This window comes from Protomyctophum bolini (genome assembly GCF_963924005.1).
Source record: "Protomyctophum bolini genome assembly, chromosome: 16".
NCBI lineage: Eukaryota > Metazoa > Chordata > Actinopteri > Myctophiformes > Myctophidae > Protomyctophum > Protomyctophum bolini.
In genome coordinates, this window is record NC_137877.1 from 11,288,109 (window position 1) to 11,315,172 (window position 27,064).

Below are 27,064 nucleotides of genomic sequence, written 5' to 3' on the forward strand. Positions count from 1 at the left end.
TCTCAGTGACACACGGAGGAGGTGAATAACGACGTGAAGCAACGTGTTCAAAAGGAGGCTTCACAGTGCATGGACACGTAACACGTTTGTACTAAAACCAAACAAAAATTAAAAGTAACAGCCTAGGAGGTGAAATAACTAGTGTTTACCACACAGTACAACTGACTAACTGAGAGATGTTCAGACTTGTAATGGACAACATAAACACCTAAAAAGTGTATATCCTGGCTATGCTGCTATGGTGGATAAGTGTTTACAATTTAATTTATTATGAGTTGCCTCCAATGCTGCAAATTTGATTTATATTTCTGGTTTCATTTATTATATATTTTATTTATTTTACCTGTATAATTTCAAAATAATTTGCAGTAGTTGGCTTTGTTATAGGAGGAGGATACTTTGATAAAGTAAACGTTTATTTATTGGTTCCTTATTGGTTATAATTCATGCTTTCACAAATCACAATCAAATCAATTGTATTGGTTCATTTGGTTGGTTGGTGTATTGTGTATTGGTTGGTTGGTTAGTTAATTGGTCCAATTGTATTGGTTGGTTGGTTGGTGTATTGTGTATTGTATATTTCTGTTAAGTTCCTTTTAGTTGCATAGTAGTTCTATTATAGTTATTATCATCATAGTCCTATGGTGTGCTACTGAATCAACCAGATGGCAAAGCATAGATATGCTATGTGAGGGGCAGAATATAAATGTTATTATTTTTGTTATTATTCACGCGCACGACACAACCCCGCATGTGTCCCACATTGTCCCACACAAACACACTCTTTGTCCCACATCTGGCTAGTTGGGATCTGGTCACCCTACCACACACGGAGATTTTGGAAACATGACCAATGACAAAAAACTCCCATATCTGCTGGGCGAAGTACAACAATGTGCAAACACAGCAGCAAGATTTGTGAGTTGCTGTGATAGGAGAAGGATATCAAATGGAACACAACCACCCTAAAGACTAATCATTGTGTATATTCCTGCACTATAGAGCGCCGCAGTCCCGCCCCCTCTCAGAAAAACGAGTGGCCCAGGAAATGAAACCCCAATGCATTCTCCCATCGGCACTTCTAATATAATTTATTTAAAGACGGTTACGCCGCGGACAAAGCCAACTCGGATCGTGACAAATCATGACAATGAACACAATGTTTTGGGCCGATCAAATAATTTATAAGACGAAAAACAAAACAAATCGTGTTGTCTCCTGGCTTTCTTTTCTTCTTTCTAATGATTTGATCGGCCCAAAATATTGTGTTCATTGTCATGATTTGTCACGATCCGAGTTGGCTTTGTCCGCGGCGTAAGCGTCTTTAATGATATTAGAAGTGCCGATGGGAGAATGCATTGGGGTTTCATTTCCTGGGCCACTCATTTTTCTGAGAGGCGGCGGGACTGCGGCACTCTATACCTGCATCGAGTGATCTTGGTACATAGAAGTTGATCTATTGAAGATTCTGACCTTCAAAGTACATCATTTTTGTTTTGATTGTATTGCTGTATTGTTGTATTGTTCTTTCTGCTTTGGCAATGTAAACGTATGTTTTCTCATGCCAATAAAGCCCTTTGAATTGAATTGATTAGAACTCTGAGCAAGTGATTAGAAAACAACCCGTGATATGTCTTCGTTTATATTCCTGAACCGATTATATGACTCACGTCTCAATTGTTCAGTTTTTGTTATGAGCTGGTCCATTCACCGGTCCATTCACTGCCATGTATTCATTGAACTTCCGGTGTGAGTTTTGGCGCCCAGTCACGTGACCATTCCCTTTCCTTCTGTAAGCTTCCTTTTGACTAACTACTGTATAAGTGTATAGCCATTTATAGCTTTTGTTCTTGTTGCTTTAAGAGGAGCAGAATTCACCAGTGGTAGCATCCATCATTAGCTTAGCTTGTTTTCAGGTTTTATAAGGTCCTAAACATCCCATATTGTTTCATTTTGAGCAGAATAAGGACAAATAAGCGTGTGCGTGGCCAAGTGCATCCACGTCGCATGCACGTCGGATTAAAAAAGAAATGTAAGAAAATAAATAAATACATTTTAGAAAATCGCTTACCCTACCATTATGTTGGCTCTGATACATACGAGTACAGACGAGACATAATACCCCCAAAAGCAAGTAAACACTTAACACACCCATCCACGCAAAGACGCCATTCAGTTCAATTCAATGGTGGTTGGCATTCAGAGTGAACTCACTGGCCAGGAAAGAAACGATCACTAAGCCTACTGCCGATTGGCAAAGCAGTATACTGCAGTGTACACACTGCCTGAATGGTATGGATAGTGATATCACCTGTCACAATATATACAATGAGTCAATAGAACGGAGCTCTAAACCAACAAGATACAATTTTAGGCATTTAGCAGACGCTCTTAATCCAGAGCGACTAACATTAAGCAAGAACAAAAAGCATGGCAATACATCACATACATAAAAAGTAGTTATCATGAAACATGCCTAAGCTAAGCACGTAACAGTGGACTATACTATACTATACTATACTATACTATACTATACTATACTATACTATACTATACTATACTATACATATCTCATAGTCATATCAGATACAGGTGATGGTATTCCTGCTGGGCATTGCTGCCTGACGCACCTCCTCCAGTGACTTTTGAACAGGTGTGTTCACTGAACACCTCTGAACACCTAAACAGGTCATCACCTGCAATTCTAGTGCCGTCTACGTAACATGCTATAAGTCTGTATAAAATGCTATCTAAGTCTACATAAAGTGCTATCTAAGGGGCTAGGGCAAGTGCTACACATCAGACTAGTCTCCTGGTGTAGAGGTCCCGGGCCATAGCATGAAAGGAATATTATTGAGATTGAGAATATGATCAACTCAACCATGCTGTTTTAACATGTACGTAAACTGAAATACTCACGCTCACGCACACACACAGACTGTGCAGAGACTCACCACACTGACGTTGAAAGCATAGAGGAGGTCAAAGGGCAGGGCGGCGATGAGGTCAACAAACAGCCAGGTGGAGACGTAGTGGAGGCAGATGGAGCGGGCGTCATACACCACCTGGCCTGACGTGCTCACATAGGTGGTCCGGAAGTTCAGCACTATGTCTGGAGGGAGGAGCGCCACAAGCACACACACACACACACACACACGCACGCACGCACGCACACACACACACACACACACACACACACACACACACACACACACACACACAGTCACACACACACACACACACACACACACACACACACACACACACACACACACACACACACACACACACACACACACACACACACAGAACCAGTGGGGTACATTTTACTTGAGTACGGGCACTTTTAAGTACATCTTTTGAGCCTTATACTGGATTTTTGAGTGGTGCGACCACTCCAAGGAACAGCAATGTCCGTGTTCACCTATGTGTCCGCCTATGTGTTGGTTCACATATGTGTTGGTTAATGAGCACCAGTATGACTATTAGTACCAGTAGGGGCGCTGTTGTGCCAGAAACAGAGAGAGAGAGAGAGTGCTGCATTGTTGCCTGCTAATGAGAGAGAGAGAGAGAGAGAGAGAGAGAGAGAGAGAGAGTGAGGGGGGGGGGGGAGTTGCACCACTCAGTTCACACAGGTGTGATTCTTTTGATACTTTCACTCCACTCCACTAAATTTCAAAGACAAATATTTTGACCAAACGATTATGTTTTTGTCTCATTCCTAAGGGCACAAAAGGGGCCATGCCCATGGGCCTGTATGGGACCAACCGACTTCAAACGTGGCGCACACAGTGGCAAGGGAGTGCAGTGCCCACCATCATGTAGTTTTGGTATCCAGTTGTCCAGAACTGCCGATCAAACCAATATGCCCAAAATGTATTATGGGCATTCCAATACATGGGCACTTTACTCATGACATCAGGGATCTCCACACATGGCACCCTGGGCAAGACCTATACGCTGAAAAGACTATCAGCGGAAGTTGTGGGATTTTTTAGCGGAAGTATTGCCCAAGGAAATGACGTTGATGCTTTGCAAATCAGTTTACATTCTCACACGAATAAAAGTGTTGTGATTGGTCGGGAAAATATCGTATCCAGGGGGAAATACATCCGATGGATATTCCGGAGGATACGTCCGCCGATAGCTTCTCAGCCTTACGTTGTGACCAGGCTTTTCTTTTCGCAGATAAGTAAGCCTGGGACCGAGGCTATACACACGCATAAATGGGACAATGCATGGATAATTAAAAGACAATACACTTTGTAATTTGTACTTACTGTATATATTTTAAGTACTCCAGTACTTTATCTCAAGTACACATTTGACAGAGCAATTTTCACTTTCAGTGGAGTAAAATTTGAATAATAGTTCTCTAATAAATCAAATTAACACTGAGACATTTATGTTTGTTTGTTTGTTTGTTGCAACAATTTTCTTCATTTTGTTGAGGAAATGCAAAGCCAGATCACTCATAGCATATCTGAGGATAGAATTCTGTATGAGGAGGACATTTGCAGCATTTTGTACAAAACGGGCCACTCCTGAAAACTTTGGAAGGCAATCTTAGCTAATCAGTGTAGAATCTGAGAAATCCAACAGACTCGTCTTGATCACATGACTACAGAGATCATGTGTACCATCGATTTGGGCAAGATTTGGATGGAATCTGTGCGACTAAAACAATGTGTTTTGCAGAAATCGGCCTCATGGTGGCGCTATAACTGGCAGATGCAGGGAAAATGTTTTTCCATGGCCTCTAGGGAGTGCGCATACATAAGTTGTATACAGATCAATGCAGTTATAGGTAAAAACAGGAATTGCCCTGTTATAGCGCCACCGTGAGGCTGATTAGGAAAAAAATTGTGGCATGTGGAAATGTGCGTGTATAATTTCACGGTTTGTGATTTGTGGCATTTTGTTCGAAACGGACCAATCATATGAGATTTGGAAGCCAATCTTAGCCAATCAGGATGGAAGATGGGAAATGGTGCAGATCCGTGTTGATCACATGACTATGGAGATAGTGTATACCGAATTGTGTCATGTACGGATAAAATGTGTGCGAGTAATCTACAGAAATGTGTTTTGACAAAATCGGGCCTCATGGTGGCGCTATAACAGGCCGTTATTTGGGGCAGAGGTTCGTCGTTGGCATCCAGGGAGTGTGTGTGCACAGTTTGGCATGGATTGGGCCAACGGTACCGGAGATTAGCTGATAACGGACGGACGGAAGGACGGATGGACACATGGACGGAGTGCAAAACATAGTTTTCAATCAAATCAATCAAAAGAGATTTGATTGATACTTGTAGGTTGGTGCCTTGCATGGTTTTCTCCGCCATCTGTGTACGAGTGTGTGTGTGAATGGGTGAACGTAATGCACATTATGTAAAGCGCTTTGGATAGAAGTGCTATATAAATGCACCATTTACCAATTATATAGGGCATAAGTGGTTAGGGGTTTTGTTAACAAGACAGGAGATAATCCGCAGGGCCTAAGTGTATGCTAATTCCAAACAATATACGGCAACTAAGAATTGCATTACTTCGAATCATCAAATGCATTATCCATTGCAGACAGATAGATAGGATGTAATGACAAATTTAACTTGATACTAAAAAGCAACCATAAACAGTTAATGGTGTCGTTAAATATAAATGAGTAGGTTGCGACTCATTGATCAGGGGCAGCTAATTAATGCAAATTATTTAATGCATAAGGGACACTTCGAGATACAGCATGCACTGTGTTGGCTGAGCAAAGTATTGGTACACAGGCAGGCATATTATTTGTAATGATTGGCTATCTGCTGACAGGAGTCAGCCATTTAACTGCGGGCGGTTCATATAATTTCATTACACAAGCATATCGATGAAGGGCTCAGATTCACTTTCAGCCATTAAAGGATATCGTCCATTGTAGGAAGGCTGACCGCCAGGAGTTTATCATTATTAGGACAAGAGTGGCGGTAAAAGGCATTATTGCTTGCAGGACAACAAGTTAACAATGAAAAGTAATGGGCCTGTGGTTGGGCGATGGCTCATGTCCTCGCAACGCTGTGTTACTTCGCATCTTTACCAACTTCAGAGACTTTGTCGAAGAGCCTGCCAAAAAAGAACTGCCTTAATTCCCAGTTCCCACCAGGGGCTGGTAATTGAGTCCTGAATAAATTACAGATAAGTCTTTACACCTGGTGTTAGCATGGCTGGGTGGAGGTAGGTGTACGTGTGAGCAAGCAATAGTTTAATTAGTTTTAGTTTAATTAAAAGGTCCTGACCTACAACATGAAAATTCAACTTTTCAAACAATGTTGGTGTTTTTTGCACTCCCCTGTGTGTTTTATATCCCCATAAATATGCAATTTTTAACAATCAGGCTTTCTCATCATGTAGGGGCTTTTATGGAAATTGCATTCAGGAACAGCTCAAACTGATATGGTCGTACACGTGATGTCATCTGTATCACCGTACTTTGTATAATTCCTCCACCTCTTCAGTCCAAATTAGCATTTCCTCTTTGTTTACAATGTCAGTCATTGTTGATTTTCCAAGCTGGCATGGAATGGAAACAAGCCTGGGTGGGTATATCTAGCATCAGTATTGTAATGACTCAAAGATAAAAAAAGTTTTTTGCATATCACCTCAGGACATTGTAGTACTGCAGCTAAAACTGCTTCAGAAGCCAGAATGGACATGGACTGGTTACATCAGAGTGGTGATTTTAGTCTCAAACCATCAGAAATACATTATTATGTATATATTTGAGGGACGTACAACAACATGATATTAAATTATTAGAAACTGTTTTAAAATGCATGCTGTAGTTTAGACCTGACGTTGAAATTAAACAAAATGCACTCGGTGCCGCGCTATGAGCTTGACAGATCTGCTATTTTTCAATAACTAAAGTATAACATAATGCTTAAAACACCAAAAGGGGTTCCCGCCCCCAAAATGGGTTAAGCAAGTAACATGGAAACTCAGCAACGCAGGCAGAACACACAACGGACTCCCCGTATATGCAGTGTATGAGTGTTCTAATCTATACCCTCACCTAGCATGAAGAGGATCTCCACCAGGATGTCGCTGACGCTGGGCGGACTCCGCGGGACGCTGCCCGGCGCCGCCGCCTCGTCCCTCCCGGCCGCCACCGTGAAGCACACGTTGTAGGGCACGGTGACCGCCACGTAGAAGGTCGCCAGCAGGATCAGCCAATCCCAGCCCGCCTTGAAGGTGCCGTAGTGGAGCAGGATGAAGCGGGACTTCTGAATGGCCGCCACCTTGTACTCCGGGATGGGGGGCTTGTCCCCGAACATGTTCTGTGTGAGCGGGACGGACAGCAGCGGGTGTAAGGGCCAAAGTGGTTACAATGTGTAATTCATATGTATTCATGTATTTGTATTTCATTATTGCCTTTATTGCATTTATGTTTAATATTGGTGATCAGCTTTCCATGCTTAGATATAACTGTTTTGCAGTTGGTAAAGAGCGCCCCCTAAAGTTTAATTTAATGCTTTATGATGCACAGCTGAGGAGGTTTAATTGGTGTGGTTATGCAACATGAGGAAAAGAGTGAATTCAGACGCTAGTTTGACACGTGGAACACAACAGTTTTGACCGGTGAATGTGGCTATTAGAAAATTTGGAATATTATTTTTTGGAAACAAATGCCACTTCAGTGGGAGACGCAGATGGTGACATCAAAATATACACAGTAGAGAAATCTCCACTGTTAAATGAACTCTGAGAGAGTACGAATGAATAACCAAAATGGACCCGGACGTCTGTACTCTCTCTCAGAGCTACAGATAAATTGACAGTGAGTATTGTATCGTAGACACACCGCGTGCATGCATTCATAAATGTACGTACATCCTGTTGCATTTTATGTGAGTGAGCACAGCATTTTGTGTGAATGTGTTTTTTGTTTTGTGGGAACAGCTAAGAGAGACCCTTTGATTGTACAGTTTGTAGCAAAAACCTTTTGTGGCAAAAGCTTGCTAAGAGACCCTTTGATTGTACCGTTTTTAGCAAAAAACTTTTGTGGCAAAAGCGCTCAAACTTTCTTTCTTTTCCTGCCTTGATCTGCTTGTTTTTATTGGAAAAAATGACACGGGTAACTATGCACAAAAAAACAATTTCACCCACTTTTGTACCTGTAAAACTGTGATGTGACAATAAAGCTGATTCTGTATGCCACTGGTCTAAATGCAGGGGTTTCACCCAAAATAAAATGGAAGCATCCCAACCTTCATGCTATCTGTGGTCCATACAGTACACAGGCAGTACTATACTGTAGCGGGCTTATGGTCAATATATAAATAGTGCATGACTGGCTTATTGTGCCTCTGACCCACGGTTCTGCAGACCCATTTCCTCTCTCCTTATGGACAATACAACATGATCAGAGTACCTGAGCTAATTGCCCGTCTCTAATCCCAGCGATGAAAGCTCAGCAACGTGGCTAACAGCGATAATCCTGTGTCCGTGACCCTGGCGGTATGGGGGTGTGTGTGTGTGTGTGTGTGTGTGTGTGTGTGTGTGTGTGTGTGTGTGTGTGTGTGTGTGTGTGTGTGTGTGTGTGTGTGTGTGTGTGTGTGTGTGTGTGTGCGTGCGTGCGTGCGTGCCCAGGGGAATGGAAAGAACAGGTTGATTACATCACAACTGACTTTACAGCTAAGCTGAACCTGATGATGCTTCACAACTGCCACAGCTGATGACGTTGGAGGCTATTAGGCAGGTTGCCCTGACTAGAATACAACATATCTGCTCCAACATTCACCGAGCATGTAAAACACTTTACATCACTTTGTGAGTAAGTGGTTCGGACTTTAACACCCACACCACCAGAGACATTATTTTCCAGTCCAAACAGGACAGTGGGTTTGGCGTGCCGAACGTGGAGTGGATATATAACGCTACAAGGCGCCACCGAGTGCCGCGCTATGGGCTTGTAGATCAGCTATTATTGAAAAATCTTGAAAATGTCTGCAAATCTTTGAATATATATTCTTTCACAGTAGGGCATTCATAAAAAAATTCGATTTCATTAACACAAGTCGATTCAAATTAGGAGAAGTCGAAAGTCGGGGAAAAAAAATAATAATAAAAAAATGCAATTGTTCCCCATATCATAATGTGTGCGTGTGTACAGACTTCAAACTGTAGTGCACAGTGCACTTAGTGCGCCATTAATTAAGAACCTAACTGCAGCTGTGTGTGGCTCTCAGCGTTGTCCCACTAATTGACTGGCTGAAGTTGAACTGCGCTGTGTCAGAGAAGTAACAACGCAGGGAAGCTGGAAGTACCCTCACTAAAAACTCCGGGACAACGCTCCACACGTCCCAAACTCTTCTCCCTTCTGGCTCCAAAACTGTGGAATGCACTTCCCATTGCAGTCAGAACTGCAGCATCACTCCCAATCTTCCGCCCATAGCACTTACCCTACCCCCTTAGATAGCATTTCTGTAGACTTTAGTAGCATTTGATACAGACTTATAGCATGTTATGTAGACAGCACTATAATTGCATTGTATGTAGTCATAGCACGTCATAGTACAGCATAGTATAGTATATATGTATATATATACGCTATATATGTATAGTTTATATGTATACCGTAGTTTCATTATATAGATATTCCACTGTTCTTAGCTTACGCATGTTTCATGATAAATGCTTTTTATGTGATGTATTCCCATGCTTTTTTGTACTTGCTTAATGTAAGTCGCTCTGGATTAACCCATTGATGCCTGAGGCCGAATCTGGGAATGCCTTCTAGGGCCTGACCTAAGGTTTCTGAAATCCTTCAAAATCGGATAAAAAATTAATAAATTGTTATGTTGCTACATGTATAGCAATAGCTGATGAGACACAGAGAGCGCGCCGGCATCAAAGGTAGAACAGCGTATAGGTTGCACCAGGCATCAATGGGTTAAGAGCGTCTGCTAAATGCCTAAATTGTAAATTATTGTAACAACTTTATCCCCGCCACCTCCGTGCTGACGCAGTGACTGACCTGTTTCTGGCTCTATTGTGTTCCGAAGGTCGGGCTGCTTTGTATTGTGTTCTTATGCCAGCTGTGCTGTGTGCCAATTATACCCCCTCTCCTTTTCTGGTCTCTGTGCCAGTGCGCATGTATGCCTGCACTGTTTAGAGTTTACTATTACATTTTTATATACCGTTATATATAAACTTTATTACAGGCTCACAGTACATCACATAAAAAAAGAGAATAAATAAAAAAATAAAAAAAGGATACATGGCACCCACAGGTTACTAATCTAAGAGAGGCACTCGTGCCAGTGTCCTCTGATCGTAGACGTGTACCTGACAGTACTACGGCCAGGGTCTGTCATCTGTCCAGTTAATCCATTCAATGAGAGATCCAGTCTGCACACGAATGTGTAGGTCAAATTCCTCAACAGAGCCAGTGTACAAAAGAGCTCACTGGCTCTAGTGCTCCTGGGTTTCTTTAACAGAATCCTAAAAGTACGTTTTAACAGCCAGGCGAATTTTCCCGGAAGTGCATTATTTGTCTATATGGGACCCCGGCGACTACCGGTGAATGGCGATAGCAGGCGAACGGGCGATGGTCGAAAAGTGGGCGGGGCAACGTTGAAACTATAGAAAATTGACAATCAGACAGAGGGAAGGAACAGGAAGTGAATACTTAAATAATCAGGGAGCTTATGTCATACTTGCGTAACCATTTGGAGAGAGAGAGAGAGAGAGAGAGACGGGAGGGCGGACGGACGGATGGACGGATGGGTGGATGAAAACTGCAGCGAACAACCGAAAAGATACACATAATTCATCTTTTCGGGTGATGGCGGGCAGTAAGCTCTAACCAGGTTCACCTTAACACCAGTAGGACAGTGGTGACATTTCCGAACCAACATGTTGGCTTCTACATGGAGCTTGTACATAGAGCATTCTCCTCTGTCTAGAGACATATCCTCGTCATCCTGCTGTGAAATAGGGCATTTTTGTTTTGATAATCAGTGCTTGGCCAGAGATACATACACTGTGTGTCTTTTCTAATGGGTTTCTGTGCCATATGACGGGGACGGGCACTGTATGCGCAGTGCTCCACTCTATTGGGTATTGGGTCCCATTTTTACAGTCTTTGGTATGACCCGGCCGGGGATCGAACCCGAACCTCCCAGTCTCAGGGCGGACACTCTAACCACAAGGCCACTGAGCTGAGACAAGTCGGCTGAGAAAAATCTCAACTCGTTAATGCCCTATTTCACAGCAAACATTTTTAACTCATATCTTTGCTTCCGGGAGATCCTGGCACAACCGTCAGGATGTAGAAGACATTTTTAGAATCTGATCTCAGGTCAGAACACATTGAGGCCACACTCACGTTGTTGAGCTTGATCTTGCTCTTGTCCTGTTTCTGCAGGTGTCCCGACAGGTGGTAGAGCACCGCTCTGCTGCGGCGCCGGTTGGCATTGAAACCTGCAGGCCGGGTGACCTGGTGGACCTCCAGACCCGTCTCCTCATCTGGTGGGAGAGGGGAGGGAGAGAGAGACTCAATCACACACACACAGGCCCATGCAGCAGGTACTGCTCTGTTCTCTACAGTGTTTTTGTTACATGAAATGAATTGCATTGTTCATAGCCGGCTTTTCTAAGTATCCTCAAAGCGCTTTACAATGGTTAATTAATTCATACATTGGCAGGTGAAGCGGCGAACAGTCGTCTCACTTCCCACATTCACACACCAACGGTGGCGAGCTAGCACCGACCGACTCATTGGAGGCAATGTGGGGTTCAGTGTCTTGCCCAAGGGCACTTCGACATGTGGACAGGAGGAGCCGGGATTCGAGCCGCCGACCCACGGATCATTGGACGACCTGCTCTACCACCTGAGCCACTGTCGCTGACTATTATTATTTATGTACAAAAAAAACAGAGAATATGGAATAAAGTCAAAACAAACTAAATCGGACTAAATAGAACCAATCCTCACAATAACTAAATAAAGTCGAACAATCCATACGTTTATGCTTCACATAACCGGTTGTGAGGTGTTTGTTCATCGATTATATTGTTCCTCTGGGGGGCTATAGAGTCATCCACGTCAGACCAGATTTGATGGATAACAATGGAGGACGAGATGTGAGTATTCCACACGCAGGATAAGAGAGCCCCGAGTACACAGAGGCTCAAAGGCACAAACACAGGTATTGATCTGACAGACTGCTTGAAGCAGAGGATTAGTGGAGTGCTTGTCTATGAGGCCACCAACACACAAAAACAGACAGACGCACACACACACACACACACACACACACACACACACACACACACACACACACACACACACACACACACACACACACACACACACACACACACACACACACACACACTCACTACGCTATCTCTTCACATTTGACATTATGAGCCGTCCTGTGTGTGTCAGTAGTACAATGTCATATTTGTTCCGTGCCTGGCCGCTGTAACTCAATTCACTTTCAATTGTTGGTCAACAAATCAAATTTTCCCCTCGCTGCATCAACGATGGATTCATAATGGATGAGACATACCGCAATGGAGAAGGAAATAAAGACCCTTTCACTGCAGTTTTCATCCACCCATCCGTCCGTGCGTCCGTCCGCCCTCCCGTCTCTCTCTCTCTCTCTCTCTCCAAATGGTTACGCAATTATGACATAAGCTCCCTGATTATTTAAGTATTGACTTCCTGTTCCTTCCCTCTGTCTGATTGTCAATTTTCTATAGTTAATAGTCTTTGCTGTTTTCACAGTGCTACTTGCCTTGTGAGTCAAAGAATTACAATCCTGTTCCTTCTCTGTCTGATTGTCAATTTTCTATAGTTAAAACACACTTTGTGCCCAAGACCTCCACAGACGTCCTGGGAATTACCGCTATGTGGTGCCCAAGGACGTCTGCGGACGTCTTTGAAAAAAAATAAAAAAAAATAAAAACATTTTTTTGTGTGATTTTTATAAAAAATAAAAAAAAATGTCAAAAATAACATTGGGCACCCCTGGGTCACTATTTTGAAAATTTTGAAAGCGCTATTAGTCTTTGCTGTTTTCACAGTGTGACTTGTGTCTTGTGTGGACCTGTGTTGGCCTTGCTCAGGGTCCTGGTTCTTCTTGTTGTTCTTGTGATGTCCTTATGGGACACCAGGAAGAGAACCACCTCGCCCTTCTCATTCTTAATGGGCACGATATCCAGCAGACACCAGAACTGGGTCTTGTGAGTCAAAGAATTACAATTTAATCTGGATTATCATTTTTTAATCGTATTATCTTTCCTATAGTGGGTTTTTCATCTTGTTACCTTTCTCTTGCGTGTCCCCACCTTGAGTCCTGTGTGCTTGGGCCGACCTCCCTGTTCTTACCCTCTCTCTCTCTCTCTCTCTCCTCTCTCTCTCTCTCTCAAACGTGTTCCAAGCGGTCTGTCTGTCTGTCCTCAACTCACCTGCCTCACTGTGCCCAAGGACTGTCTAAAGAGGACGAGTCACGAAGACAACATGGCGTCGTACGGGCGATGCCATGTTGCTCATGACATGGTGCTCCATGGAAGGAAAGAAACATGCGCAGTGGGATATATGCAGCCAACACTTCCTCGTTCAGCTTCCTTGGTCTCAACTGCACGTGTTTCTTTCCTTCCATGGAGCACCATGTGAGCAACATGGCGGTCTTCGCGTCTCGTCCTCTTTAGACAGTCCTTGACTGTGCCTCACAGTGCCAGGGTGCAGAGACTCAAAACTGACTCATACACAATAACAGGACAAGACAATGGTGAAAGTGTCTGTGAAAGTGAACGTTGGCTTCTCTTCCTGTCAACTCATCTCGGCAAAGAAGAACATAGCTGTTATTTCATTTACCAGTATTCAAACGGGTGCGTGCTTCTTCAAAATAAATACGACTTAAAAGTATTTTTCCTAATCCTCCTTTTTTGTGTGATCTGTGTGAAATGTCAAAGTTGTACGTACTGTATGTTCGTAAAATGTTCGCAAACGTTTTCCTTATACAATATCTTTCTACTGTAGGTCGTCCTCCAGTCAGAACGACCCTCCATACATCTTTCCACCCCTGCATCTTTCTTTGGTATGTTTATTGTACATGTACTGTAGTACCATAATGTGTACAAAGGTGTGGGACACCCTGGAGATCCAAGAAAGCACAAGACATTTGTGGAAGAATGACACCATCGGCGTCTCCAGTCATCTCGGTTCTCCACACATCTGGCCAGTTCCTTTGTGCTTTCTGCACCAGCATCTTTATTTAGTAGGTCCACATAGGTAGGCATGGGACGTCCTCTCGATCGATGCCCGTGTGTTGGTTCCCACAGTACAAGCTTTTTGTCCGGGAGTTCTTGGTATCCTTCTGTGTTTACGATTGGCCACCCACTATACCCATAAATCCATACAGTGCAAGGCATCCTTACAGATTCTGTACAGATTTCACTCGCGGGTTATACCAATGTCAGCCCTCTATGGGGCTGACACGCACTGACCCCTTGCACCTTAACCCATGTCCTAGCACCTTGAATAATAATAAGTATTTAATGTAATGCACAGTACACAGCAGCTGCTATTGCTCATGCACCTTATATCTTATCTCAGGTACTGTAAATATGTTTCATTGTGGAAAAAGCTTGTAAATAAGATAAGAGACCCTTTACCTGCACTTGTTGTGGCAAAAGCGTTCAAACTTTCTTTCTTTTTCCTGCTTGTTCTCCATATCAAAGGGAATTATGCACTTTTTTGTACCTGTAAAACTGTGATATGACGATAAATCTGATTCTGACTCTGCAGTGGCATAAGCTTCTTTTCAGTATTGAGTTCTATTATCGGATGTAGCTTTCACAGGAGAGATTCATCATGTTTTCTCCCATGTGGAGAGCATGGAAGAGCCTTGTAACTATTCTGCTCCTGGGTGGCGCCACACCTGAATGTTAATGTGCAATTGTGCATTGATACAAGCACATCTCATGTGTCTGGACTGTGGGGCCATGAGTAAATATTATATCTCTGCCAACTCCAAAATGTGCTATTCATATATATTGTCAATTACTTGCATGAGAGAGGGAGAGGGGGTGGTGTTACCTGTTTTAGCAGACAGTTTCAGGGTCCAATGGAGTTAAGAGGTTTTGTCCGAAGCGCTTTTTAATACTTTCCATTTGATCAACACTGTGAGTTAGGTGGTTTTCTCCCGACAGCAACGATGTCATATATGAATATGATTATATGATTAATATCACATGAACGCTACATATAGCATGCTTTAAAGGACACACTGAGGATTGTATTGTGGTTAATGTGTTATAGGAGGACAGATGTTGAAGACATGTTGTGTCGAGAGAGGTTACTGACCTGTGTGGCCTTGCTCAGGGTCCTGGTTCTTCTTGTTGTCAGTGATGTCCTTGTGGGACACCAGGAAGAGAACCACCTCGCCCTTCTCATTCTTAATGGGCACGATATCCAGCAGACACCAGAACTGGGTACCTGGAATGGACACACATAATGGGCGAAGGGATTTTTTAAGACATTCTGACCTGAGATCAGATTAAAAAAATGTCTGTTTGAAAATGACAGTTTTCTGAAAAAGCCGTTTCTATGTCAGTCGTTCTTCGATTTTTCAAAAATAGCAGACCTACAAGCTCGTATGAATAGACAAATAGATCTGCTAATTTTGAATAGCTAAAGCATAGCACAAACACGCACCCGCGCACATGCACACACATTTTAGCCACAAACCCATTGGTGTTATTTTGTCATTTAGCACAGTAAATTAATCCACAACTTGACGGGATTCAGAGCACACATGTATACATACACCACACACACACACACACACACACACACACACACCAAATACTAAGTATCTCAGTGTGTACATGCATGCATAAACTTTTAGTTTCGTATGACGAGAAAAATAAATGCTTGCTAAATATAAAATGGCTTTTTGACTATTTCTATGGAAACTGGCACTTGGATACCGCACTACTATAATTGCTGTACACACACGTGTGTGTGTGTGTGTGCGCGCGCGTGCGTGTGTGTGTGTGTGCGTGTGTGTGTGTGTGTGTGTGTTTTGAACACATGCTTGTGTGTTGTGTGCACAGCATGAAGGCATGCGTGTGCATGTGCACATGGGTCTTGTGTGTACATGGGTGTGATTATACTGTGGCGTGCTTCATGCACAGACCCATGTGGTTCAAGGGCCAGAGCACTCTGATTGGTCTGGAGACAGAGAGCGTGTGCCTTTATTGGATAAAAGCTTTTTCATAATGGAAGCCTGGCTGCCTTTACTTTGGTCATTCAGAGCTGAATGGAGCTTAATGCTGGCAAACAGACCAAAGCAAAACAATATAAAATAACAACCTGGGCGCTCAGCGCAGCGAAACCCTAATACGACCATTAGATGCTACTCCACTTGCCAATGTTTGCTTCAATTTCCCTCAACTTCCGCTCGATTTCCCCCTTGTAGCTTTCATTTATTGCCAGTTTGTGTCGAGTACCTAATCAAAGCATGATCCAGCGGTGAAAAAAATTGTCCTCTTCCAGCAGAAGAGATTTTTAAAAATCCATTCATCATTTATTTTCCCAGATTGTGTTTTTGATCAAAACTTAGCTTTATTCACGGCCAATAAGTAAAGCAGCGATGATCACAATCACAAAATGTATGTTTTGAGTGAATAAGGGCCTATATCTGGGGGCGGGATAGGCCCTTATTAAATAACGATCGCCGGATGACTTTACAAAACCATTTTCACTTCCGGTTCCGGGAGATTTTCGGCTTAACACTGACTGGCTGGTGAGCAGCAAAATAATAAGAAAGGAAAATGAAGGTCCAAAAGTTAAAGTTGAACTTATTCTCTCCAGCGCTTTAACAGAAAATACATTTTCAAGTGGGTCAGGGGTGGCCAATGTTCAGCCAATCATGAGAAAGCACTCATTTATCAGCTTCAATTTTGAAGTCATTACTTCCGAATTCACTTGTTTATCATGTGTCCTGTGTGAGTTCCTGATTTGATACAATTGGTATCCCAACCTGAAAATGTATTTTCTGTCTATTAAGAGCTGGAGGGACCGGGAGACTCCTATTTACCGAAAACGTTCCAATTTTGGAGCTCTGGCTCATGGGCTAAGAACCAAAAAGAACTGAACCGGTTCCCATTGGGAACAGGCAAACTTTTGCACTTTGGATCAAATCTGTTTTGGATCAAATATGTAGGAATACAGTAGTAGCAAAAAAAAGGTCAGATATTATAAAATGCACAGCGGCCTGGTATAGCACCCATTTTGACCTGAGATCATATTCAAAAAATGTCTTCTGCATCCTGACAGTTTTCAGAAAAAGCTATGTTTGTCAGTCTTTCTTCGATTTTAGCAGACCTGAGTGGCGCGCTACGAGCTTGTAGATCTGCTATCTTTCAATAGCTAAAGCATAGAATTTTACACTATCAATGACTAAAATAGGAACCTGGTAAAAAATGAACCACACAGGAGAACAAAAAACTAATTTCTCTCCGAAATGCTGGTTAGAATCAATCAATCAAACGGAGACAATCAGCATAACCAGTAGAGGCGGCACGGTGTTCCTTCTCCCCCTGTCTCGTGGTGTGAGTGATCAACACGTAGTCTCTGACATTCAGGGGGTGCGTCGTGGCTGTGCACCGGCTGTCAGCCGTGACTCATGGGACTGATTGAAATGCGTGTACTCTTTTTTCAGCCTGGATGAGATGCTGCAAACTTCCTCCAAAATCTAGCACATAGACGAATAGCAGATAGTGATGTGGTGCAAAGTAACTAAGTACATTTACTCATGTACTGTACTTACAGTAAGTACAATGTTGAGGTATTTGTACTTCACTTATGAGTAATTGAGTATGTTTTTTAGTTTTTTTTTACTTTTACTTGAACAACTCCACTACATTTCAGAGACAAATGTGCCATTTGAAAATAGCACACAATGGCACACAGCATGCGTCGCGATGCGGAAACATTTTCAAAAGATTTGAAATTTTGAAATGCATAATGAGTACTACTTTGTACGTGTTGTACTTTAATTACATTTTGAAGACAATACTTTTGTACTTTTACTCAAGTAAATGTTGATTTCTGGACTTTTACTTGTAACAGAGTATTGATACTTGTACTTTTCTCCACCACTGATAGTGATAGTGAACCCGTTTACCCACTCCAGGGAGCCCGGCTTCTCTTTGATACTCTGCCTCAGCTTTCAATCAAAACACCTCAGACAAAGGGCACCATTACCTCCTAGATCATAGATGTGATTCAATTTGACATCCAAGGGAAGTTGGCGTTTGATAACCAGCATTAACATGCCTCAGTGACTGCTTATTTGCCCTTGATAATATTATTCTAAACTGCATGTTTTGAATATGAATTCGTTCTCACTTAAGATTTCCTAAGAAGTCTGAACAGATTCTGGCATCGTGAGTCGGCTTTTGTGAACACACCAGACAATCTTTCAGCATTTGATATTCAATTTATCTGCCCCGCTGGCACTGCCTTCCTACACAAACCCATTGTAACCCATGATAGATTCATCAAAAACACCCATCCTGGTGACTCATACTGCCCTCCTATTAATACGTGAGGAGGCCCTGTTTTCTCAATGACTTGTTTCATTTATTTTTAATATATCTTTTGGGATGTTATTAATGGATCTTTTTTTTTATATATAATTAATATATCCTTTTAATTGGTTAAAATGATGGATGGAATTTTGAAAGAAAAAACTTCCACTGGGCATGGATTCACCAGAAACCAAACCAACCAAATAAGATAAACCCATCCAGGACCATCACATTATGCATTTGACCTGAGATCAAACCGCCAAAAGGGGTTCTCGCCAACAAATAGGTTAAAAAGACATTGAGCCACTTGCACCCCTATTCCCTGCACCCTCAATTTACATTACTCCAAAGTCAAGTGTCGAATAAATGTAACGTAAACGCACAACATTGTAGCGTTTAATACTCTACCGCTCTTGACTAGACTGTGAATGAAACTCCGGTCGTCAGGTTGCTCGTGGTGCGGGCGGGGGACACTAACAGAGCCTCATGCTTCCATAAATGCATGTCATCAGTTCTGAAACCAACTGTCCTCCTCTCCCATTACACACCGTCAATAACCTCGGGCTACGTGGCTATATCCGCAGGAGCTGAATTTGTTACAGTGAACATTTTCTTTCCAACAACAAAGACCCCCCCATATTCTGACAGTGGGGGATCTGTCCTGACCGTAAATAATGCATCTATTCTCTACCCGTTCGAGGTGATTGCTTCAATAAGGACATTGGGCTGCATGTTGAATTTTGATTTGTCCTCGTCTGACTGGAACATATTAATACTGGAGCAGTAGTGGGAGTAATCCATTGTTTTACTTAAAGGACCACTTCACCACTTTTCAACCTATCCTCATATAATAGGTCCTCTCTAATAATCATGATAAAATGGCACGATTCTTTTCTACTCAGTCTGTGTCTCATTGGAGGGCAGTTTAGAAACCGTCCTCCAGTGACATCATCATTAGGTAGATTTTTGTTTAAACAAGATTTTTCTTACAAAAATGTTTAGATTTTCATTATCGTGAGAACGATGGCTTCCATTTTCGCATTGCAACTTTTCAGGAGTAGAAAGCCTGCAGTTTCTATTAGATTGTATTCCGAGTCGAAAGAAATTGCGCCATTTTTTCATGATTATTAGTGAGGACCTATTATATGAAGATAGGTTGAAAAGTGGTGAAGTGGTCCTTTAGGTAAAAGTATCAATACTGCAATGTAGAACTAAGGCCTCACTCACACCTTTACAACAGACTGATGTATGCTTGTTGTATACAAAGGGTGTGATACTGTACATCTTGCCCCAATGCATTTCCAATGGGAGTCACATGGTTTGACACAACATTTGTGTTGTATGAGGGGGAGGGGGGCAGTCGAAACACAGCCGAAAGCCATACAACAGCTTGTAGTCCAAAATGTTGTATCAAACCATGCGACTTCCATTGGAAATGCATTGGGGCGGCCATGACACTTACATCTTGCTTACATCTAGCATGCATCAATGTTGTATGCTAGATCGAAAGGTGTGAGTGAGGCCTAAGAAGTAAATGTCGGGAATTCAAAATGTACTTGAGTAAAAGTACAAAAGCGTTGGCATCGAAATGTACTTAAAGTACAAAAAGTATAAAGTAATCGTTGTGAATAATGTGCCTTTCCAAATGAATACAAATATTTGGCTATTCGGCTATTTTCAAATGGCCGAAATGTATGTCAATATGTTTGTAATAATAATGAATATCTACAAAGTAACAAATACCTCAAAAGTGTACTTAAGTACAGTACTTGAGTAAATTATGTACATAGTTACACACCACTGATACTGAGGAACATATGGTGCCGAAGATATAGCCGACCTACCAGCTGAGCTGGTAGGTCGAAAACTTAACCAAACTTAACCAAACTTAAACATTTAAAATAAAAGAAAGACAAACTTGAACTAACCCATCATTTTTCTCAGCACCAGAAATGCTGAAGTTAATCAAATATAAAGTCCTTTGTAGTATTTGTCACTGTGCATACAGTACATACACAGTGACATGAGGTATCAGTTAAGGTCTATTCATAGTTTTCTCATAGTTTTCGGTTCACCAGAACGGTGGTTTTGATGAAGGTGCTCAGAGTCCAACACCGGGCTCATATATCTCCTAATCAAATCCGTTCATTGTTTTCCCTCTGCTTTCTCTCTCCTGCCTATCTGCCTCTATTCTATATTCTCTATTCCTTTCTGGTCCTTTTCTTTTTATTTCCTGTTCTGTTTAGTATTGATGTCACTGACGCTGTCTCCATTATTTCATTTGTTTGTTCTCTCGTTCCCCCACTGGTCGCTGCTCTGTTTCGGGAGTCAGGATTTTTACCACCATGGAGCAAATAAAAAGCCCGGCAGTACTCTTGGCGTGCGTGCGCGCGTGTGTGTGTGTGTGTGTTGGGGGGAGATGCCGGGGGGTTCAGATGAAAGGGGATTCAGGGGAATGGGGGGAAGTACTCGCGTTGTGCTGGCTATACTGCGAGCCCACAAACCCTGCCTCTCCGAGTCACCCGACACACATGCACACACACGAGGACAGCGCTGCCCGGCTATGCTCCGTGGTGTTTTAGGAGCTGAGCTCTCATTGCAACTATTATAAAGTATACTATAACCACTAGCCAGCATAACATAACAGCTTCTGGACCAATCACAGTGACATTGCCGTGGGAGTGAAAACAGAGAGAAGGGCTGGGGGAGTGGTGGGGGAGTGGTTTGCTATTCACCTCCGCTCAGTGATGTCATGTTGTAGTTTTCGGTGATAGCGGTGGTCACCTTATCACCCAAAGCTGGACTATATCAATAACGCTTTAGGGGTCTTGCTCAGGGAGGGACACATCGCTGAAGACTGGAATTGAACCTGGGATGTTTGGTTTCCCAGGTGGGCTCTCTAACCATTAAGCTGCTCCCAAATGACATTATGCTGAAAGGCAGACAACTATAAGAGAGAGCATTCAGACGGTTGCTTTCCTATTACATTATACTTATCCCTAAAGAGGAATATTATTTTAACGAGCCACAGCCTATTTAGTATTCATTCATTTATTTTCTTCACAGTGAATTAAACCACAATTTAGCAGGATTCAGAGCACACACAAATGCACGCACACACTCACGCAATCAGGCACGCACACACTCGCTCACACATGCACACACATGCACACACACGCACGCACGCACGCACAGTGTCTCAGTGTACAGTACACATTTTTAACTGTCTGGGTTGACTAATAACTACATTGGAGCCATTGGAACACAGGCTCTTTTTTCCCCGATATGGTGCTGTAATTACAATAGACATAAATATTAATTAATTAGGTGAAGTGCAGCTTAATATAGATACATATTCTATGTCCGCTGTATGGTGTATATGGTGTTTCTAACATTTCTAACATTAGTGGATTGAACTGCATACATGTGTAGTATACTGTATGTCATACTGTATACTCTTTTAAATGGACTGAAATAAAACGTATACTCACGTATTCTCTGAATGTCTCAAAAAGCCCACTGTTTACATTACAAGGACACCATATCCCACTCAATGAAGTGTGTCCCAATGGTATTAAATATATCAATTCATATATTATGAGTCTGTACTCTATGAGTAAAGTCTTGTTTAAACATGTCTTGAGGCTGTAGCATGAAGGAACTATCCTTGGGAAAGTATAAATGTGTTTATTCTGTCCCTTGGCGGAGAGTAAAACATGCAAATGTATGCGGGATGGAGCCAATAAAAAGCACTTCCACTTCAGCGTAATTTTATCAGGCCGAAAGCTTCCCGTTTAGTCAATTGTTTTGTAGAACAGTGGTTCTCAACGTGAGGGCTAATAATTAAAAATAAATAGCATTTTTTAATGTTGTATGGGGTTCCTGACACAAGATCTTTTCAGATGGGGTTTAATATTGGTTGTGCATTTGGCCGCGGGGCAAAATAAATATTAACGCGCGTGCACACACACGCACACACGCACGCACGCACACGAAGCCACACACATGAACCGTCTCGTATATACCTTCCTTCTTGTAGAAGACCAGCTCCGTCTTGAACTCCCCGCGGTCGTCCAGAGCTCCCTGGATCTGGGCCGTGTGCCGGTCGCTGGTCTCCGGCCCGTACAGGAAGTGACACGCGCAGCTCTTCTGCATGAGCTCGGCGCGGGCGTAGCCGGTGAGCTCGCAGAAGCCGTCGGAGCAGTAGACGATGGGGTACAGGGACTGGACCTGGGCGTTCCCCAGGACAAAGTTGCTGTCTGTGTGGAGGAGAAGAGAGAGAGAGGAGAATCATATATTACTCCAGTTTTGGCTTCACTGCACTGTAAAAAATACGGGGAAGCAGCTTTTTGCTTCTACGGGCCGTCGGCATGGAACAAGCTCCCACTGTACCTTCGACAGGCAGCCTCTGTAGACAAGCACAGCTCAAGACCCACTTCTACACCCTTGCTTTTAATTGATCTTTTATTTTTGTGTTATTCATGTCCTCACTGTATTGCATTACTGCTTGACGCACACACACACACACACACACACACACACACTCCTCTCTCTCTCTGTCGCTCCAATTAATTAGTCTCATGTCCAGCAGCTGCGCACAGTTTCTCCTGGCGGATCCTGCCGGGAGCTGCCTATGCCATAGAAAGCATAGTTGAGTTCCGGGCTAAGCCAGCATTAACCAACACACACTCAGACACAAACAGTCAGCATGGACTCATGGTCCGTGTACTATCCAAAGTGTCCATTAGCCCATTGAGGACGGGAAACCCTTTTGGGGGTTCTTGTTGCTATGTACAGTATATAACATAACATTTCAGTCCTGAATGGGTTAAACCCTATAACAGCAGTGTATTGGAAGCAAACAGTAATTAAAAGATATATAATTATGTAGTATAGTAGGGCCGTAGCGGTAAAACAACTGTATTAACCACTTTCAAACCACAGGTATATGTGCATGCATGCACACGCATACATGGATCCATTATGTGAGTATATTATGTGTCTATTAATAATAGCATAAATATTGACATGGAAAATATGATGTGCCAGCCAGGCCCTGCATTTAATTAATGCTGTCAGCCATTTGGATGGTTGGAACGTTCTAAAAGTGATTATTTATTACCTTGTGTACTCTCATTGATTCATCTATTCTAGGGTCCCAATGAGCCCCATTGTTAAATATTTCATGGCCTAATGGAGGTACGTTAGAGTGTGTGTGTGTGTGTGTGTGTGTGTGTGTGCGAACACGCGTGTGCGACTGTGCGTGCAAACACTTGCGCGCAAATGCACACATTTGAATGAATGTTTAAATACACGGTTGTGCCACGCATGTGTGGCCAATTTGCCCTGCGGGGTTAGTAACCTTTGAGAATTGCTATACATGCCTGAATTGCAACATAACCGCAGGCTTGGTTATTCATAGTTTCATACTGTGCCGCGTGTGCTTCAGAAGAGACCGCAGGGCACAAGTGATGGAGTAACCATCTGACTACTGTAGCCAAACAGGGGAAAAAAAAAACTAAATCTGATTAGTAAATGACTCCCTCTCCCCATGTTTCTTGCCTTTTTCCTATCACACTGTGCTCTCTCTCTCTCTCTCTCTCTCTCTCTCTCTTTCCATCTGTGCTAAGCTCACTCACACTCACACATCTCCTATAGTCTCTACTGTAAATATTTCTCTTTTGTCCTATCACTTTCTTGTTCTCCTGTTTATCACTGTATCTCTCTCTCTCTCTCTCTCTCTCTCTCTCTCTCTCTCTCTGGATTCTCTGGAGGGAGCAACAAAGCTGACAGGTAAAACATTGTGTCAAATTGTGTCAATAAAAAGAACACAGAGACTCGCTCTGGGAAGAATCCCTGTCGGCTGAGAGAACATATGGCCCTTTGTATTTCCTCCTCCCTCCATCCTATGGGAAAGAACCCTGATGGCTGATGCTATAGAGCGTGGCAATAGAGGGGGCTATAGAGGCACATGGTTTCTGTCCCTCGGGGCACAGGTCTCCAGTGCCACCAGGATAATAACGTTTGTGACGTTTGTGACAAAATGTGTAGGAGTAATATAAAAAGTTGTACACGGATCGGTGCGGTTATACAGTAGGTAAGAACATGAATTGGCCTGTTATAGCGCCACCATGAGGCTGATTTGAAAAAAAATTAAGTGGCTATTATACCCCAGCAACTGGTCGACAAACTGTTCCACCCTGGGTCTGGGCACTCCCCTGTGTAACTGGCTGCACTTCCTAACGAACAGACCTCAATCTGTCCGAGTCGGAAGAATAACAACTCCAGCGTCATCTCCCTGAGCACTGGCTCTCCCCAGGGCTGTGTCCTGAGTCCACTGCTGTTCACCTTGATGGCCAGGTTCAGTACCAACCATATGGTGAAGTACACGGAGGACACCATGCTTTTTGGACAACGAGACGGCCTACAAGGAAGAAGTGAGACAGCTATAGTGGACTGGTGCAACACACACAACCTGGTCCTGAATGTCAACAAGACAAAAGAGGTCATTGTTGACTTCAGAAAAGAACCACAGCGCAGCCACTCACCACTCCTCATAGAGGACACTGCAGTGGAGTTGGAGCAGCATTAAGTTCCTGGGGGTACAGATCACAGACAGTCTGTCATGGTCCTCCTCAAACACGTCCTCTCTTGTGAAGAGAGCCCAGAAACGGCTGTTCTTTCTGCGAGCCCAACTCCCCGCTCTCCCATCCTCGCTACTTTCTACAGGGGAACTATAGAGAGCATCCTGACAAAACTGCATCTCTGTCTGGTCTGGATGCTGCAATGACGCAGACTGGAAAACAGTACAGAGAGTATAGTGAGGACAGCGGAGAAAATCATCGGGACATCACTGCCTTAATCCATCAAGGACACTGCTGTCTGTCTAGGGCCAACAACACTGGCTGTTCACTCTGTTGCCTTGGAAGTAAAACTGCAAGATTTCCCAAGAGCTTTTTCGCCCCAAGCCATCAGACTTCACCTCATGGTGGTGCTATAGTTTTAGTCATATTTTAGTCATCTGAAAAGCTTTTGTGTTTGTCCAGACTAGTCACGACAAGTTAATCGTTTTAGTCAACTAAATATCGTATTATATTAATCTAATAAATACACAGTTGACTTAGTCGACTAAAATGTATTTCGGTGTGCGTTGATGCAGTCGTAATGGCTGATTTTACACTTGGTTGCATGCTAAGAGCCAATCTACAAGCTTGTAGAGCTGCGCATTCTCAGCATGCATCCAAGCATAAAATGACTTGTCTTTTAGTTGACAAAATTGTATTGATTTAGTTTTTAGATATAATAGAATCAATAATTGTCGGTTACTGCTTTGTCTATTTCTCTCTATGGCTCCGAGACATGGACACTTTCAAAGAAACTAGAGAAACGGTTGGATGGCACTTACACCCGCCTTCTAATGAGAGCGCAAAATCTGTCTTGGGAGAGCCACCCATCGACTAATCTAATATACGGCAACCTTCCCCGTGTTTCTTCACTGGTCCGATCCAGAAGAACACAGTTTGCCGGGCCACTGCTAACAGAGCTGACAATGAGGTTTCATCTTCCCTTCTTCTCTGGAGGCCTGCAGCCTCAAAGCAGACCAGAGGTAGAAAACTGTCGTTCCCTGATGTCATCGCTAGGGACACAGGCATCAGTAAGCAGGAACTGGGGATGGCAATGAATTAAGGACCGGGAAGTCTGGCGTAATATTGTGAAATCCACGATCTCGACCATGGTCGAAAAATGATGATATACAGTATATATGCAGTATGCTCTGTTTAAGGGTTTTTAGTTTTGTTTAGTTTAGTTTTTGTCCTCCTTCAGGAATCGTTGTGTCCTTGTACTGGTAATCCTTAGAACAGCAAGATGTCTGCCCATTTCACTCTCCTTTTCTCTTTCTACCTCTGTGGCGTGTTCTGTTCAGACGACAGTGTGGTTTTTTAATGAGGGCCCAACGTATTTACTGCATTCATTTACTGCCAAAAATAGACAATCTACAAGCTCACGCCAACGCGCTGTGAGCTAGATTGTCTATTTTCGGCTAGTCACAGTGGCTGCTGTGTCGCTCTCTCTACTCCTGTCAATTCACAATCGACTGACTCGTCATAACACAAAACCCTACTGGCCTTAGTGGCCTACTGGTCTATAAGAATGGGCTGATTGGCTGAATGCCATCCGTGTCTGCATGCATGTATTTTTTGCATGCAAGCCTCTGTGTGTGTTTGCAATGCATGTGCGTTAATGTAGCTGTCAGAGAGGATTTTTCTATGAAGTGTATAGTCAGTAGCAGGGGTGAATGTAACCGGGGGGTGGGTGGGTGGGGGGGAATGGACTTCCAACAGATGTGGTTTTCTGAGCATGCCCAGAAGTGATTTGGCAATGTAAATGTATGTTTTCTTCATGCCAACAAAGCTCAATTGAATTGAATTGGGATGGGTGTGTGTGTGTGTGTGTGTGTGTGTGTGTG

The 27,064-nt window shown here is 43.0% G+C and overlaps 1 protein-coding gene across 1 annotated transcript in view; it reads right to left on the minus strand.

Annotated features, from left to right (window-relative positions):
* kcnh3 (potassium voltage-gated channel, subfamily H (eag-related), member 3) overlaps nucleotides 1-27,064 on the minus strand; it is a gene marked incomplete at its 3' end in the record, with an annotated part of 143,943 nt that overhangs the window by 44,076 nt on the left and 72,803 nt on the right. Inside the window, exons 2-6 of the mRNA XM_080785268.1 lie at nucleotides 22,623-22,856; nucleotides 15,365-15,496; nucleotides 11,375-11,514; nucleotides 7,058-7,322; nucleotides 2,955-3,112 (exon numbers count right to left, since the gene is read on the minus strand). Coding sequence (XP_080641394.1) covers nucleotides 2,955-3,112; nucleotides 7,058-7,322; nucleotides 11,375-11,514; nucleotides 15,365-15,496; nucleotides 22,623-22,856 — 929 coding nt within the window. The remainder of the gene's footprint in view (nucleotides 1-2,954; nucleotides 3,113-7,057; nucleotides 7,323-11,374; nucleotides 11,515-15,364; nucleotides 15,497-22,622; nucleotides 22,857-27,064) is intronic.